The sequence below is a fragment of the Ylistrum balloti genome, unplaced genomic scaffold, assembly GCF_031769215.1.
Source record: "Ylistrum balloti isolate Yb309-2 unplaced genomic scaffold, AGI_CSIRO_Ybal_v1 Utg370042, whole genome shotgun sequence".
NCBI classification, from domain to species: Eukaryota; Metazoa; Mollusca; class Bivalvia; order Pectinida; family Pectinidae; genus Ylistrum; species Ylistrum balloti.
In genome coordinates, this window is record NW_026782099.1 from 1315544 (window position 1) to 1335125 (window position 19582).

General features: G+C 36.6%; 2 protein-coding genes across 2 annotated transcripts in view; one reads left to right on the top strand and one right to left on the bottom strand.

The window, feature by feature from the left end:
* The window catches only part of LOC132549114 (spastin-like), a 31756-nt gene extending 27920 nt beyond the window's left edge, over positions 1–3836 (top strand). The window contains exons 11-16 of the mRNA XM_060213033.1: positions 715–806; positions 1140–1219; positions 1529–1651; positions 2304–2374; positions 2917–2957; positions 3395–3836. Of these exons, the coding sequence (XP_060069016.1) occupies positions 715–806; positions 1140–1219; positions 1529–1651; positions 2304–2374; positions 2917–2957; positions 3395–3517 (530 nt within the window). The 3' untranslated portion in view covers positions 3518–3836. The remainder of the gene's footprint in view (positions 1–714; positions 807–1139; positions 1220–1528; positions 1652–2303; positions 2375–2916; positions 2958–3394) is intronic.
* A 7205-nt stretch (positions 3837–11041) lies between these two features.
* On the bottom strand, positions 11042–19508 carry LOC132549101 (WD repeat-containing protein 25-like). Its single transcript, XM_060213017.1, has 5 exons — positions 18599–19508; positions 18102–18271; positions 17520–17657; positions 16544–16684; positions 11042–11913 (listed from the first exon to the last, which is right to left on the bottom strand). Exons 1-5 carry the CDS (start codon positions 19455–19457, stop codon positions 11692–11694), a joined length of 1530 nt encoding a protein of 509 aa, XP_060069000.1. The 5' UTR covers positions 19458–19508; the 3' UTR covers positions 11042–11691.
* Positions 19509–19582: the final 74 nt, after the last annotated feature.

Genomic DNA, 19582 nt, shown 5'->3' on the forward strand with positions numbered 1-19582 from the left:
CCTCTGTTTTCCTGATATTTCAGACATTTCTTAATAAGCATTTAATACCAGGCATCCACAAGTGTCATATTAAATAACCTTTCATGTGATGCACAATTTAACAGTTGAAAAAAAAACTCCTAATGATTGTAGTGTTAGGCTCAGATTAATCTGTAACCTCTCATCAATGCCTAGTACACATGCGTGAATGTTAATGTCTCTTATCTATATTTGGATATCCTAGTATTGGTAAGCAATATAGCTTACCCTACAAGTGCTCGCTTCAAACAAAAAAAAAAAAGGCAACCTCATAGAAGCCTTATACGTGGTGTATGGATGTAACTTCGTGTTTAGGTGGGGGACTGTATTTCGCCAAATTGTCTTGTTGAATTTCAGTGGAGAAATCCAGATAAAAGATGTCTCTATAAATTTACAGCCAATTACCACATATCAGAAGCAAAAGATAGCTGTGTTGATTATATGTGGTACATGTTATCACATTTCTTACTCAAAAATCTATGTTTACAGTACTTCCAGTACTTTGATTTTGTATTGTATTACAGTTCATTACTTGTACTCAGTTAGTGAAACAGTTTAGAAATCAAAAACGGAAACTTTACCAATTGTAGAATTGATTACAAAATCTCCCATCTTTCAAAAGCATTGAACAATAATTTTACTTTGTGTTGAAAAGTGTTGGCAAATTTTAAGTGGCAATATTTTGTACCGTTGTAGATGAAATTGATTCGTTACTTTGTGAAAGAAGAGAAGGAGAAAATGATGCCAGTCGACGTCTGAAGACAGAATTCTTAGTGCAGTTTGATGGGGTAGGTATTGACTAATATTCAGTTTTTTGGCAGAGCCGTGTCTCTTATGTTCATCAGAAAACCAAACAAAGGATGTATCAAAACTAGATGTTGTGTTATCACAATTATGGCCCTCAGACCACAGGAAGGACTCAATCATTTGATCAGTCATCCTCTTTTTTCCAAAGAATACTGTAAATAACCTTAGAAAAGATTCATAAAAAAAAATTACAGATACCAAACTTTCTTCAATCTAAAATTAAAAGCTTTGAAAAAAGTTACTGTTCTGAAGGATAGTAAGACTATATGAAGAGCACATGATACATACATGGAACAATATTTCTAACTTGATAGGTGGCAGGGAGTTCAGATGACCGTGTGTTGATAATGGGGGCAACAAACAGACCACAGGAACTGGATGATGCTGTCCTGAGGTGTGTGTAATATTATAGAATTCAAATGCAGAAAACTGCCTATTTGGTTGGCAGAAAGTCTGAATGGAAGATTGAACTTTGGTCACATATGTGACAGATGAATACATGATAAAAAATAATGAAATGATGATATAGTATTTGCAGAATGAAATGATGATATGGTATTTGCTAGAACCTAACTGTCAATTAATTCAAGTTAAGACAAAATAAGTATTTGTCTAAGTATGTGTCATTGACTTGTAAACACTACACAAATCCATCTTACAGTATCTATTACACTCTTAAAAATACAATTTTTGCCTTCCACAGACGGTTTGCCAAGAGAGTGTATGTGAATATGCCAGGAAAGGAAACTCGAAAGTCAATGCTTACACAACTATTGGCAAAACACAGTAACCCACTGACCAGTGACGAACTGTCCGAAGTGGCAAGGTAAAGATTTCAACCTGGACAAGAAAACCCTTTAACCTTTTTCTGGATATTCTGATGATGACTTTTGTTTTAAGGTCACTTAAGGTCACTCAAGTGACCTATTGCGATTGTCTTTTTGTCCAGAGTTGTTGATCGTGTGTCATAGAATTGTAGAAAATTTACATTTTCGACTTCTTCTCAATAACCAAAAGGCCCAGGGTCATGATATTGGGTCAGTAGCATGCTGGGATGAAGGGCTACCATGGTTATTTAAAATAAATGACCTTGACCTACATTCAAGATCACATGGGTCAAATATGCTAATCTTCAACAACAGACATTGTTATCAATTCTGTTTAATTGGAAATTAAAAGCCTTCAAACTTAGAAACAATAAAAAATTTGTAAGTATAGATATATCAATTCTGTTCTGTCTGTCCTAATGCTGAGGGACAGGTTCTAAAACTGTTCAAGGACATGAAGTTGTCGGATCACCGTTAAGGGTCATAGGTCTCTTGGTATTAGTAAAGTTTACTTTCTATCTTTAATTTTATTTAGCATTTGACATGAATAAGTATTGCAACTATACAAAGATTTTTACATTAAGAATGATTTATAAAATATCAAAAGAGTTACCTGTAAATGGATAGATATGTACCTGTTTATTTTGACAGGTTGACTGAAGGATACTCAGGCAGTGACCTCAATGCCTTGGCTAAAGATGCGGCACTGGGACCAATCAGGGGTAAGGACTTTAACAATAATCTATTGTATCAATTTCATGCTGCATAAAGTCTTAGATGCATTTAATGTCATATTGCAATTTTCGTTTACATTATTGGCATATCAGATTTGGCAAAACTCAAAAAAAAAACCTGTCACAATGACTGTTTGTCTGAAAATTTTCCAACAATAAAGGGTAGGACCAGAGGTGGTGACCTTATTGAACTAGGTCTGTTTTAAACAGGTTGCTAGATTTTATCAATTTGATGCAATTTGTTATATTCAGGGGGTCAAACTCTCTTGAAAAGTTGAAATTCTGTGGAATTTGACCTGATTTAGATCAGGAAATATTGTCAGTGTACGCTGTAGAACACTAATATGAATGGATAGTGGGGAAGATATGTAGTTTAGCTGGAAGAGTTCAGATTGTCAAAGTTCCTTCCTAAATCTCGGATATTTGGTTCAGGTAATACTGTAAAATAAAATATTGAAAAGCTCAAGTAAGATTCATATTTATCAGGAATTCATCACTCTTTTATTGACACTGTCCATACTTTCCTTCAGACTTGTCAGCAACAGAGGTCAAGACTGTGGATGCAAATAAGGTAAGTACAAATAGTATAGCTCAGAGTAATTGAAAGAAGTGCCAGGGGTGGAAAGGAGATGTAAAACAAAAAAGGTTTGTCAATGTGTATCACCTTTATATCCAGCAATGCACAACAGATACTTCACATATCAACTTATTACAACTGGGTCAGGATATGGGGCCTAATATAGAACAATGAAATCACTTTTGTTGATAATTGTCATATAAAAACAACTACAGGAATGTGTCATGTAACAGAAAATTAAGTTATTTTCTTGTGTATTGTAATACCAGAACATGATATAGTAATACATTTTAATGTCAGTACTGTCTGAAAATTATCATTCATTACACATTAGCCTGAGTTACTGATGGACTTTTTCTGTATTAGCCTGAGTTACTGATGGACTTTTTCTGTATTAGCCTGAGTTAATGATGAGTGATTTTTTGTGACAGGTGCGGGGTATAAAGTACAGTGACTTCATGGAGTCTATTCGTCGAATCAGGAAAAGTGTGCCTGTGGATACATTATCAAAGTATGAACAATGGAACATGGAATATGGAGCCCTGGGGGTTTGAATATATGGAAGCAGGAACATGAGGAGTGGCAGAATGCTGGGACGAAAAAGGCACGACAGATGCCGCACAGTCACAATTAGGCATGCTCAGTAATCTCACTCAACATTATATTTAGTAGGGGGGTTTTCTAAATTCTAGCCTGACACATTCATATTTTTTACTGTTCAATGAAGAATACTTTGGTACAAGTTTTACACTGAATACACCAGCTTTTAAAGTAAATGCTTGAAAAATAATGAAAATATTACTCATGGTTTGCATTCTGTACAGGGCTTAAGTTGTAACTGGATACATGTATATCTTAAGTATATAGCATTGAATGAAAATTGTGAAATGGTTGTTGACCAATCAGAACCCTTTGGCAGAAGATGTACATTGTAATGTGACACAACTTTGGAAGATAAATGTATGGATATATTACTAACTCCTAGTTTCTGGTTCAGAGATCTTTACATTGAATTGATACACATTGTGCCCTATGAAGTATTGAAGGTTAGCCAGAGTGTGGCCATTAAGAAATGTTGTTCTACTGCTGATGGTATTGACATCCAATCTAGCACACAGACAATGATTGCAGGTTTGTTGTCTTAACCTGCACCTATTTACTTTTGAATTATATCATGAGTTGTTCAAGTCTGATTTTTTACATTCCAAATATTAAAATGTATATTTTTTGGTAGCAAGCTTTTATTTTGAATTCTTCAATCATTATTTGGAGGATGATTTGGAGTAAAGAAGTGAATACATGACAAATACTCTGTAATATTTATGTCCATCGTGGTATTAATGGAAGGTCATCATTGCCTTTGATGTGTTATCAAAAGACCTGTTTGTAATAAGGAATTGGACCAAATTAATAATGGAGATGAGGGGAGATTTAATTAACCTTGGCTTCTGTATTGGATTTGGTCTGATACTGTTATTTGGATTTATTATGTTAAATGGCAGCCTTTAATATAAATTACTGGTAATCTGCACGCTTTGGCAAGAGGAATGTGACACATTTGTAAACTGCTCATCAGGTGTATAGAATTGTTAATTACAATAATTATTACTGTCATTAATATTAAGGTGACCTTTAAATGCATTATATGTACAATCATGTACATGTTTCCTGTTTGTAAATCGTATTTCTTGTCAAGAAGTATTATCACTATCTCTGAAAATACTTATTTTATAGTTTCATGCACGCTGAAGTTTGTGAAATCCAGGATTGAACAGTGCATGAACTGGTTGTTATTTGTATTAAGATTCCCTGTTGACATAACATACGGAAATTTCATTTAAAGAGAGCTTAATTCTTCTATGCAAAGAACGAAAGAAGATTTGTTCATTTAGGATGTTCTTCAGGTGTTAAGGAGAAGAAACCTTTCTTAGTACAAGAGAACCTGCTCTAGTCATTGCTGATTTTAATGTTAGGTTCACATGTCATGGATACTGGTATCTGTGTATCTTCTTGCTAATTTGTAACGCTAGCACTAGTCACAGCCCACAGTGGCATTATGGGTGTTATTAACATACTAATATTCACTGCTATTAAAGTGGTTTACTCCAAAATCAGACAAAATCTGGCAATTTAATTTTGTTTACTTGATCCCAATCACAGAATTGGCTTCAACTCTAAAACCCAATTTTGTGGATGGAATGCTTCAGTAATTAATGGGAAGGTTAGTATTAAGTCTTCCCATTGGTCACCACAAATGATGTAACTTTAAATTTCCTGTCCTTATGTACCATTTTATAAACAGTTACTTTTTCATGATCTGTGTGTTCAGTATTCTTATGATAAAAAACCTTCCTTGATGTATATGTACATTGGAAATCACTGAGATGCACATAAGCTTTTCCTGAAACAATGTGCATGTATTGTCATTATTAATCACTTGTTAACTTGATATTTACAAGAAGACAGTATTTTCAGTGCAATAGTCATGATTAATCTTCTTGATTTTGAGACATACTCCTATAATACCTTTAAAAAGACTGCCTTGTCCCATTCTGTAACTTTAATGAGTAGTTTCCTCCTGTAATTGGAATTCTTTTTAGCTGTTCCCCTGTAATTGAGGTGAATTGTATTTCATTATCACTAATAGCCCTACCAGTTCAGTTTCCATCGTCACATCTTTTCTGGTGTTGTCACTCTCTCTGGAGTCAGAGAAATGTTCTCAATATGATGGTGTGACTAAACACTAGTGATAAAACATTCCAGGCCTGATATTAACATTATCTTCGCTTCCACCCATTTAAATGTACACAGAATGAAGCAGGCATTGTGAGACTTTAATATCTGGTCATGTAACCACCCTTGTAACGTTATTAGTTTTATTGTGATGACACATGCTCTCCTGATCCAAGAACTTCAAAAAATGGAAAAGTGATTTAGTCACAATTACTTTGTTAGAATGTAAATATTAATAATGAATCATATGTTTAAGTCTGTCAAACTAACATCAAGGGATTTATTGGCAATTACAAAGGGAGTTACGGGACTGAAGTACCATGTAATAATACAGTCATCGCTTAACTATTTCTTGTACCTATTTCAGAACAGACTTCTACAGCTTAAACTTATAAAGAAAAAAAAGTATATATTAAAATAAATGGCAGTGTGTACTTAAGTTTTTATAGATGCACATTAATTGATATTGTGATGTGGTATTTAAGTTAAATGATTCATTTATTATCTCTGTGAATGTAATTGTCATCATACAATTTCTGTCCCTTTCATTTTAATTTGTGCCATAGCTTCTTGTTTTCTTTCTTTTTTATTACTTTTAAATTTGTTTTCTTAATCTATACTAAAGGTGACAATAACAATTACAAAATGGAAAATAAAATAATATATCAATAATGATGGAGATGGAGATATTACCTATACAAAATTTACTTGCATTTGATTTCCTGTTTTTAGCTCACCTTGCCTGCAGGGCCAAGTTATCAATGGGGATACTGCATCATCTGTCTGTAATTTTCCTATAAATTGCCATTAGTCATGAACGACTGAGCTGACTCTAATCAAATGTTGTCTGCAGCATCCTTGGGGGAAGGGAAACCAATTTTGTGTAAATGGTGGGTCTCAGCCCTCTGGGGCAAGACATGTGAGGCAAAATAGGGAAAAGCTACCAATTTCCTAAAAATCTATCCTTCTTGTTGAGATCCCAACCCAATCACCATAGATAACAATGGTCATCAAAAGATAAACTCAATCATGATGTAAGAATTTGCCTTGGGGCCTGCCCCCACTTCTAGGGACTCACTTTCTTGGTAATACCTTTGAGACAGTTGGAACACATTTTGAGATAATTGAGATACCAACCTGATAACCATTTAAACTCTTATTGGGCATCAAAAGAGAAAGACAGTCTTGACATAAGAATTTACCCATTGGTCTTGCCCAATCAAAGAGGTTAAGTGACTGAGCTTTAGTTTGGATATTTGAAATACTCAAACTATACCATTGCTCGGCTTGAAGATCAAAGTGAGTGATACAGGTCCAATGGACCTCTTGTTTTTGTTGTAATGAGATATATTCAAACCATTGAATGATATTACTTATGTTTGGAGTGGTACATACACTCAGGTATCCATTGTTTTACTGATATATGTACATTTCTTTTCAGGTTCATTGTTCATGTCAGTATGTTTCAGACAGTTTGTCACCTCTTTGCATGGGTGTGTGTAGTTACTTTTCCTGTATTCATCATATATATGGGTGTGTGTAGTTACTTTCCTATATTCATCATTCATGTGTGTGTGTGTAGTTACTTTTCCTGTATTCATCATACATATGTGTGTGTGTAGTTACTTTCCTGTATTCATCATACATATGTGTGTGTGTAGTTACTTTCCTGTATTCATCATTCATGTGTGTGTGTGTAGTTACTTTTCCTGTATTCATCATACATATGTGTGTGTGTGTAGTTACTTTTCCTGTATTCATCATACATATGTGTGTGTGTAGTTACTTTTCCTGTATTCATCATAAATAGCATTAATTTCCTTTGTCTATGGGGTATATTGTTCAGTAATCTGTGTTGTGTCCATTACTCCATTGTTTGTGTCTCTCATGTTTTATCTAACATATTTGTCCTACGCACTAACTCCTCTATTACACTGAAAGCTGCCTAGAATAGAATGGGTGTGCTATATTACAGGGGAACGTCAAAAAGTGGAAAAATAAAATAAGTATGCAACATAACACACAAGTATTATAGTATAAATTTGTTGTTAATGTGGAAGTCATAAAACCTATAAGAAAATGTTTAGATATAGAATATGTATATTTACAAAGAATATGCTCACAAAGGATGTAAGACCAGGGCACATGTTGATTGGATCAAGTTTTCAGGTTTTAGCAGTCTAATTAACATTTTTGTAAGACATAAACATAAACCATATAAGAGTGAATTATCTCCCTTTAGCAGTGGTTTGGCAAACCCCAACTTACATTGTATATTTTTCTTTCAGGTAAATAAGGTGTTATTTCATTAATACCTAGCATCATTTATGCTGTTGTATTCAGGGCTAATTACAGATACTACAATAAAATAGCACTGTTTTTTTCACTTCATAGCTATATATCATGGTGATATTAATGTCCAATAAATGTGTCTGATGAACATTGTAATTTATAGAAATGTTACATCTATCTAACATAATTAATTGTAAACAAAAGTAACTTATTTCATGTTATGAGGTAAATATTCTTAATTATCTATTCTAGTGAGATACATGTACACACACGCATATTCAGTTAGATTTTATCATGCAAACATGATTGGGCAAGCTGCACTTGGAATGAAGAGATTTAGTGGATCTGTCATTCATTTTTTTTCTGCATCTGCCTTGAATGTTTAGCTTAGTCTTGTGGTTTTAATTGTACCAGATCAATTTAAGGTCACCAGAGATCAAGTCTCAGGGTGACCTATTTGTTCAGTGTCTGTCATAAGTCCTTAAAATTTTACAGTTTTGACTTCTGGAAAACCCCAGAATCGATCTCAGTGAAACTCGGCAGAAACCTTCCCATGGCCTGAGGGATCAAATTGACTGAAATTTAAGAAATATTTCTCAATACCCACATGTGGTAGTATCAAATACTCTTCATTGATGAACTGGTCTTAAGATACTTAACCAAAATGGTGAATTTCATGACCGCAGTCTCACATTTCCCCAAGGAAGAGGTTATAGTTAACTATAGCAAAATCACATTTTTTTTTTTTTTTTGCATAATTTTTATATTTTCTGTTGGAAAGAGAGCAACTGTTTCTGTTTGTGAGATCACTCAGGTGACATTTCAGGCCCATGGGCCTCTTGTAAGATTAACAATGTCAATAATGATAACCTTCTTAGCAATGCTAATCCCAATTGTTGAAATTTCCCAGGCCCTTGATAAGACTTCCTGGTGTTTCGTATTGTAGGTGATGTTCTGCAGTCTTCCAATTGATGGTTTTGAAAACCCAAATCAGGACATTTAGATATACTCTAAACTGTAAAATTAAAAAAAAATTATTTAGCCCTTCAACACTGAATTTACATCAGTTGTTACCGATCTTCGTCACAAATCATTTGAATCAAGACTGAATTTGATAAAATGTTGTCACAATGATCATGGAATCTGGGACCAGAACAGACCAAATGGTTTACTATTCCCATCACAAATCGACATGGTTTTATCATTTGGTTCTGTTTACAGACATCAACAGGGACTGGATCACTTACAGATTTTGAAGTCGTGTCCAACATTAAGTCTAAGATTCTGATAAAGTAAGATACAGATATTTTGTTTGTTGGTTGAAATGAAAGCCCCTATCCAAGTACATGCTTTTTATTCAAGATTATCAGTATATAACCAGATACAATATACCTATTAGTGTGATAATTTACATAAATAAAACTCCAATAAATCCAACTGGGGACATTGTTGGGGAATACAGGATATGAGAGTAATCAGAGGTTAGTCATAGATAGTTAGGCACCGACTATCCGTGAATGAAATGTTCAATGCACAATCCTCTGACCAATCAAGTCTGTGATTATTAATATTTAATTGACTTGTCCAAACTTTTAATAGAGTAAAATGTATAGAAATGGTAACATGACACCAGCCTACATTCTGCAGAAAACATGTCGTTAGAAATTATTGTTTCTTAAGCTTAGTGTAAAAAAGAAGAGGAGGAAAGATCTACAGCATTGGACATAAACTGATGAATAATTAATACATACTGTCATCAAATCGCAAAGGAAAACTTAAAAACTGTTACGTATAGATTTAATTTACCCACCATGCTTTCATCTCTGGTGAGTTGAATTTTGGGAATGATAGTAAAGATGCAAACAATGTGTGTATTTTAACTTTCACAGTTGATAAAGTATTAAACGTAATGTGAAGAATCACCTTTACTCACTCATACCCTCCCGCTATGCAGCATTCTGAAAATTGGCTTAAAGACTTTGAACAAATTTACTTTCATGTTGAATAAAAGCAAAATTTATTAGAAATATCCTGATAAAACAATCAAATTATGTAACAGACAGCAGTGCTGGCATGCAATCTAAACACGGGAGTGATCGCAACCATCATGACACCTGTTCAACAAATAGAGGGGCAAATACTAGGAATATGAAGAGAAATGCATGGGGTATTCGAGGAATCTGAGGTTAAATAACTCGAAATATATCAATATAAGGACATGGCCAGTTTGACTGATAGGAGTAGTGGAGTTTTACTGTAAATGTATTGTGTTACAAGATGTTAAGATAAAATGCTTTATCATTATACAAATGCCCCTTTGTTGTGTGTCTCTGATATACGTGATATAGACAGAATGTTTTGTAGTGTATCTCCAGTACAGGATATTTTCAATTATTCACTGTTTTTGAAGCATTCTCTGGCTAATTACTCCATCCTTTCAGCATTTAGGACTTTGTTGATTTCTGTAATCAGGAGCAGTGAATGATTCATGACATACAATTCCACACAATTATCTTGTCTGTTGAATCAGGATATGTGTTCAGTGGAGTACTATGTATGGAGCCTCCTGTGTATCAACAATCATTTTTCTAAAATCCTATGTTGTGTTTTGTTGACCCCCTCCCACCAATGACAACAGATAGTGAAGTCCAGTTTTAAAGTGTATTCTTTGCATATTCATGCATCTGTATATATGAACATCTGAACTCACAGCAGTGTTACCACTAAGGAACAAAAATGTTCTGTTTGAAGCCCTTGTTATCAAGAAGTAGTCAGTGTTGTTGCTAACATGAAATATTATCTGATATTTTGTTTGAAGACATGTATTTATTGTTATTGATTTTATTGGGTTAAAACTCAACTTGTTTTTGCTTATCGTACATTTTATTTTATGAGAGTACATTTTGTTGAAATATTTATTTGTATACAAAGACAAACTCACCAGATCTACAATTAGTGCTACACAGTCTATTTTGTTTCATGTTGATGGGTATTGTGTTTTTATGCTTTTTCCAACATTCATCAATAAAAAAATTCATTCATATCTTATTCTGAATTGGAGTTTTATTTTTGTGAACATTGCATCTGTGTTACAGTGTACACCAACTAATATTACATACCAGGTATATCTGTGTCAGTCAACTGGGCTTCTGTATCAAATTCTCATCTGAGGTGATGTTCAGAACGACATGTTACAGAATATCAAGCCGGTAATCAGCGGCTGTGCTACTGATATGAGAATTCAAATAAAATACTTGAAATAGGTAACAGCAACAAGTTGTCTCCTCAGGAGCTGTTGACATTACATTATAGAAACAACACCTAACTTATTATTTCTTGTTTTCAATTCAACTGGTTTGCCTCTTTAGTGAGTTTACTTTTCCAAGATACTTGTAAATGTAATTGGATACAATATCATCGTTTATGAAGGATACTACCTAAACACCACACGTTAAGTGAAGGTTTTAGCAACACTGAGTTGAAGTAATGGACAGTAAGGGTCGTCTCCATACTGTAGGTGTCCATTCCAGCCATCTCAAACATATCCATAGCTGAAAGTTGCACCAACATGGTGTTCAAGTACTGGACAGTATATGTTAATTTCAATCCTCTTACTACATATATCAACTCTCTGTTTGAGTACTGTGTGGTAAGACTCATTTCTATTCCTGTATAGCGCTGACAGAATACTGGACAGTAAGGGTCAACTCCATACCTGTATGTGTCCATTCCAGCCACAACAAGCCACAGTACTGGGCAATACAGGATGTACAGCCACATCAGTACATACATCCAGACCAGTGGTCAGTGTTTGAAGAACATGCCCAGTGTTGTAATTGTAAAAGTAAACGTTGCCATCAGCACTGCCACTGACCACATGTGACCCATCTACTGACAAATCAAATCCTACCACATAGCCATTACCCTGAAACAAAAGTAAAATACACAGTACACCACATAGCAATACCCCTGTAACAGAAGTAGGATACACAGTACACCACATAGCAATACCCCTGTAACAGAAGTAGGATACACAGTACACCACATAGCAATACCCCTGTAACACAAGTAGGATAAACAGTACACCACATAGCAATACCCCTGTAACAGAAGTAGGGGACACAGTACACCACATAGCAATACCCCTGTAACAGAAGTAGGGTACACAGTACACCACATAGCAATACCCCTGTAACAGAAGTAGGATACACAGTACACCACATAGCAATACCCCTGTAACAGAAGTAGGGGACACAGTACACCACATAGCAATACCCCTGTAACAGAAGTAGGATACACAGTACACCACATAGCAATACCCCTGTAACAGAAGTAGGGTACACAGTACACCACATAGCAATACCCCTGTAACAGAAGTAGGGGACACAGTACACCACATAGCAATACCCCTGTAACAGAAGTAGGATACACAGTACACCACATAGCAATACCCCTGTAACAGAAGTAGGGTACACAGTACACCACATAGCAATACCCCTGTAACAGAAGTAGGATACACAGTACACCACATAGCAATACCCCTGTAACAGAAGTAGGGAACAGTACACCACATAGCAATACCCCTGTAACAGAAGTAGGGGACACAGTACACCACATAGCAATACCCCTGTAACAGAAGTAGGGGACACAGTACACCACATAGCAATACCCCTGTAACAGAAGTAGGGGACACAGTACACCACATAGCAATACCCCTGTAACAGAAGTAGGATACACAGTACACCACATAGCAATACCCCTGTAACAGAAGTAGGGGACACAGTACACCACATAGCAATACCCCTGTAACAGAAGTAGGATACACAGTACACCACATAGCAATACCCCTGTAACAGAAGTAGGGAACAGTACACCACATAGCAATACCCCTGTAACAGAAGTAGGGGACACAGTACACCACATAGCAATACCCCTGTAACAGAAGTAGGGGACACAGTACACCACATAGCAATACCCCTGTAACAGAAGTAACAGAAGTAGGACACAGTACACCACATAGCAATACCCCTGTAACAGAAGTAGGATACACAGTACACCACATAGCAATACCCCTGTAACAGAAGTAGGATACACAGTACACCACATAGCAATACCCCTGTAACAGAAGTAGGGAACAGTACACCACATAGCAATACCCCTGTAACAGAAGTAGGATACACAGTACACCACATAGCAATACCCCTGTAACAGAAGTAGGATACACAGTACACCACATAGCAATACCCCTACACAGTACACCACATAGCAATAGAAACAGAAATAGGATACACAGTACATCACATAGCAATACCCCTGTAACAGAAGTAGGATACACAGTACACCACATAGCAATACCCCTGTAACAAAGTAGGGAACACAGTACACCACATAGCAATACCCCTGTAACAGAAGTAGGGTACACAGTACACCACATAGCAATACCCCTGTAACAGAAGTAGGGGACACAGTACACCACATAGCAATACCCCTGTAACAGAAAGGAAGTAGGGACACAGTACACCACATAGCAACTGTAACAGAAGTAGGATACACAGTACACCACATAGCAATACTGTAACAGAAGTAGGGACACAGTACACCACATAGCAATACCCCTGTAACAGAAGTAGGATACACAGTACACCACATAGCAATCCCCGTGTAAGATTGTTAGTGTACAGTACACCACATAGCAATACCCCTGTAACAGAAGTAGGATACACAGTACACCACATAGCAATACCCCTGTAACAGAAGTAGGATACACAGTACACCACATAGCAATACCCCTGTAACAGAAGTAGGGGACACAGTACACCACATAGCAATACCCCTGTAACAGAGGTAGGGGACACAGTATACCAATAGCAATACCCCTGTAACAGAGGTAGGGGACACAGTACACCACATAGCAATACCCCTGTAACAGAAGTAGGGTACACAGTACACCACATAGCAATACCCCTGTAACAGAGGTAGGGGACACAGTACACCACATAGTAACACATACACCACATAGCAATACCCCTGTAACAGAAGTAGGGATACACAGTACACCACATAGCAATACCCCTGTAACAGAAGTAGGATACACAGTACACCACATAGCAATACCCCTGTACAGTACACCACATAGCAATACCCCTGTAACAGAAGTAGGGATACACAGTACACCACATAGCAATACCCCTGTAACAGAAGTAGGATACACAGGCAATACACAGTACACCACATAGCAATACCCCTGTAACAGAAGTAGGATACACAGTACACCACATAGCAATACCCCTGTAACAGAAGTAGGATACACAGTACACCACATAGCAATACCCCTGTAACAGAAGTAGGATACACAGTACACCACATAGCAATACCCCTGTAACAGAAGTAGGATACACAGTACACCACATAGCAATACCCCTGTAACAGAAGTAGGATACACAGTACACCACATAGCAATACCCCTGTAACAGAAGTAGGATACACAGTACACCACATAGCAATACCCCTGTAACAGAAGTAGGATACACAGTACACCACATAGCAATACCCCTGTAACAGAAGTAGGGGACACAGTACACCACATAGCAATACCCCTGTAACAGAAGTAGGGAACAGTACACCACATAGCAATACCCCTGTAACAGAAGTAGGGGACACAGTACACCACAGCAAAGTAACAGAAGGGATACACAGTAGGACACAGTACACCACATAGCAATACCCCTACCCCTGTAACAGAAGTAGGGGACACAGTACACCACATAGCAATACCCCTGTAACAGAAGTAGGATACACAGTACACCACATAGCAATACCCCTGTAACAGAAGTAGGGGACACAGTACACCACATAGCAATACCCCTGTAACAGAAGTAGGATACACAGTACACCACATAGCAATACCCCTGTAACAGAAGTAGGGGACACAGTACACCACATAGCAATACCCCTGTAACAGAAGTAGGGGACACAGTACACCACATAGCAATACCCCTGTAACAGAAGTAGGGGACACAGTACACCACATAGCAATACCCCTGTAACAGAAGTAGGGAACACAGTACACCACATAGCAATACCCCTGTAACAGAAGTAGGGGACACAGTATACCAATAGCAATACCCCTGAAACAGAAATAGGATACACAGTACACCACATAGCAATACCCCTGTAACAGAAGTAGGGGACACAGTACACCACATAGCAATACCCCTGTAACAGAAGTAGGGAACAGTACACCACATAGCAATACCCCTGTAACAGAAGTAGGGGACACAGTACACCACATAGCAATACCCCTGTAACAGAAGTAGGGAACAGTACACCACATAGCAATACCCCTGTAACAGAAGTAGGGGACACAGTACACCACATAGCAATACCCCTGTAACAGAAGTAGGGAACAGTACACCACATAGCAATACCCCTGTAACAGAAGTAGGATACACAGTACACCACATAGCAATAGTAACAGTACACCACATAGCAATACCCCTGTAACAGAAGTAGGGAACACAGTACACCACATAGCAATACCCCTGTAACAGAAGTAGGGGACACAGTACACCACATAGCAATACCCCTGTAACAGAAGTAGGGAACAGTACACCACATAGCAATACCCCTGTAACAGAAGTAGGGAACACAGTACACCACATAGCAATACCCCTGTAACAGAAGTAGGATACACAGTACACCACATAGCAATACCCCTGTAACAGAAGTAGGATACACAGTACACCACATAGCAATACCCCTGTAACAGAAGTAGGGAACACAGTACACCACATAGCAATACCCCTGTAACAGAAGGTACAGGGTACACCACATAGCAATACCCCTGTAACAGAATAGATACACAGTACACCACATAGTGTAACAGAACAGAAGTAGGGAACACAGTACACCACATAGCAATACCCCTGTAACAGAAGTAGGATACACAGTACACCACATAGCAATACCCCTGTAACAGAAGTAGGATACACAGTACATCACATAGCAATACCCCTGTAACAGAAGTAGGATACACAGTACACCACATAGCAATACCCCTGTAACAGAAGTAGGGTACACAGTACACCACATAGCAATACCCCTGTAACAGAAGTAGGGGACACAGTACACCACATAGTAATACCCCTATAACAGAAGTAGGATACACAGTACACCACATAGCAATACCCCTGTAACAGAAGTAGGGGACACAGTATACCAATAGCAATACCCCTGAAACAGAAATAGGATACACAGTACACTACATAGTACTTCTCTTTATGTATAAATTTGAAAAAAAAGATAGCATAGCTTATTTTTGGAATTCAAACAATGGAATGCCCCTTAAGTGTGGTGCAGTCGATGTGTTATCTGTTCCAACATCTCCACAGAAATGGGACCATTAGTTAAAACCTTGATTAGAGTTATCTCCCTAAGAAATATTAACATCTCCACATACTCTATATTCAAATAGGTCAATTAAAATATGTTATTACTATGAACCAAAGAATTTGCTTGACCACAAAAAACATTGAATAATATAAGAGAAGGTTTACCTTATGACCCTGAAATCGCTTAGCTTTGTTGAGTTTGAAGGGTTTGTTTGTGGAAAAGATGGCTATATAATCTCCATTGGTTTGAGCCAGGAAGTGACTTTGTGTTGGATGTAGCTGGAGCCTGGTACAGCTGTATCGTTCCTGGAAAGAAAAAACATTGCTAAATGATAGGCAGCTTTGCTTTAATGAAATTAATTAATTAATGGCCATATGTATATAAAATATTCAAGAGAAAATCATTTTCCATTGACAATATATACATTAAATAGGTCATCCATAATGTTTTAACTTATTTATCAAGCTAAACTAGGCATATCTATTTACTAACATAGGACTATTCCATGCTTTATCATATCCTAGATTTAATAATCCAGGAAACAAAGGGAAGCTACTGTTGTCTGACATATTCATTGTATATTGACTGACAGGGGACTATACTATTATGTATCATAGAGTTATTATACTTGGAAAGAACAGGAGACTTCAGTTGTTCGGCATACTATTGACTGACAGGGGGCTATTTCCTGCTTTATTATCAGAAACAAAGGGGGAATTCTGCTATCTGGTAGACAGGGCTATTCTCTGGTTAATCACCAAAAGGGACTATTTTCTTGTTTATCATATGAAACAAAGGGAGGCTATTGTTGTTATTGGGCCAAAAGGGACTATTTTCTTGTTTATCATATGAAACAAAGAGAGGTTACTGTTGTATTGTATGTCTATTGGATTGATAGGGGACTATTCCCTGGGCTATCAAAGGAAACAAAGGGAGATAATTCTGGTCTGGCATATCCATCAAGTAATTTTGGGGAACCAGCAAATGGATATGCCATGTCAGCACAACATATGTTACATGGCATATCTATTGGCTGATTTCCTATTTCATCATAGGAAACAAAGGGAGGTAACTATCATCTGGCATATCCATTTGATTAGAATTTAGCTTATTCACCAGTTTATAATAGTAAACTTTTACCTGGTATATCTGGTTAGAGAGAACTACTCCACTACTGAAATCCCAAGCCATGATATTCCTATCAGCAGAGTCACGACTCAGTATATCACAGCAACAGAACAGGCTTTTTCCATCAACTGAAAATATCACATCTTGTACCTACAAATAAAAAAATATATACCCTGGTACATAAAATAAATGCACAGTAAAGGACTTTGCGTAATAAAGATATTTATTTATAAATTTACATAGTTACATAAATAATGTTCATGGCATGTATAATATTGTAACTACTGTTATATATAAGCAGTATTTTGGACATGTCTAATGCCAAAACCACACTTTCCCTTGAAATAAAAACCAGTTAAGATATTATTTGTATCATAACCAGTAGTTAAACAAACTGAACAAAAACTGGCACAACTGATCATTTTTATTTTTGCAACTGCTTGCTTTGTTGAATTTACATTCTATATACCATAATATGTTGATTTACCAGTTACTATTGCATTTCCTATACATACAAAAAATACCTGTTTTTACAATTCATCAACTACTTTCCCCTAACTTATAAATAAATCAAGGCTAGTGCTGATCCTCTACCTGTCCAGTGTTGTCCTTGTAGACAAACTCACGGATAGGTCTGTCAGGTGTTCTTCTGTCCCAAGCCTGAAGTATGTTGTAGGATCCCGACACAAATAGGTTGGAATTATCTGGGTGACACTTTACACAATTTACATAGCTTTCATGCTGAAATTTTGTCAATTGTTTACCTTTGGGTGAAAAAAATATTAATTGTTAATTCATACATTATGGCTATAATTTCTATATAATACAATCCTTTTCATTTTTTTTCTTTCTCCATATTTTCAATTCTGCTGACTTCCTAAATAAGAAAGTTTCTAATTTGAACAAAATATTGAGTTGGTAAGTAAAATCTGAGGAGTATTGTGGATACACGACCATGTACTTTTTTTCTTGCGTTACTGCAATGGTCAACATAAATTTTTTTTTTTTATATATATTTCGCTATGAAAACACAGTCCTTTTATGTCTGATTAATTGATTAGCAGATCAAGATTTTCTTAGGAAATGTATACCTTGATCAACATCACATAGGATTGCCACTTTATCATATCCACAGGAAACAGTTTCTTTGCCAGAGTGACTCCAACACGCATCTTTCACTGCCTTTGTGTGAACATTCAGTGATTGAACACAAGGATCAAGAGTGGACCAGATGTTCCACACCTTCATCCTGCCATCCATAGCAACAGACAACAATAAATGACTGTACATTGCCACGTTCCATTTCATTCTGTTCACTGGCCCTGAGTGACCTTTAATATTTATCTCACTGTTTCTTGGTATTCTGGAGAGAGGTTTTCTATGCAGATGAACATTTATTTTTGAATGCGGGTAAAACAATCTCCTATTGTTTATTTGACATTTGGAACTTTTATCTTCAATTTGTTCATATTCTGGAATACCTTTTTGTTCGTAATTAACTCTACTAACAGTTGAGACAACAGGGGAATATTTGTGCCGCGGCGAAGCATTTCCCACATGTAACTTGCTATCAGAGATTGCCCTTTCACTGTAGTTCTCGCTTCTGTAAGGTTCGAAAGCACGTTTATTAACACGAACATTACGGGCTCTTTCATCATAATTATGAACCGACCGTGGTTCTGTCCTTTCTTTCTTGACAAATTTGATGTCATCACAAGAAACAGATTCCCAGAATTGTTCGGAAGGTACTTCGACAGTTACACCAAATGACGTCGTCAATTGTTTTTTGAAATGTTTAGTTTTTGGTTCATCATCATCAGATTCAACCATTTTGTTCAGGTTGAAGAAATTGTTTTCACTAGCAGGTTTAATCTGTTTCCCTTCATCCTGGTCCAATTTTTCCTTACCGTCACCACTGCTATCGCTTTCATAATCTAGAAGGGCATTCATAACTTATGCTGCGTTAAGAAAAAAGTCATTATATGATATCAGCATTTAAAGCTGTAATCCCGAATCACTCGTTTCTCAACTAATTTTTTTTCCAATGGGCGCTGCCATCTTGCAATTCCGCACAG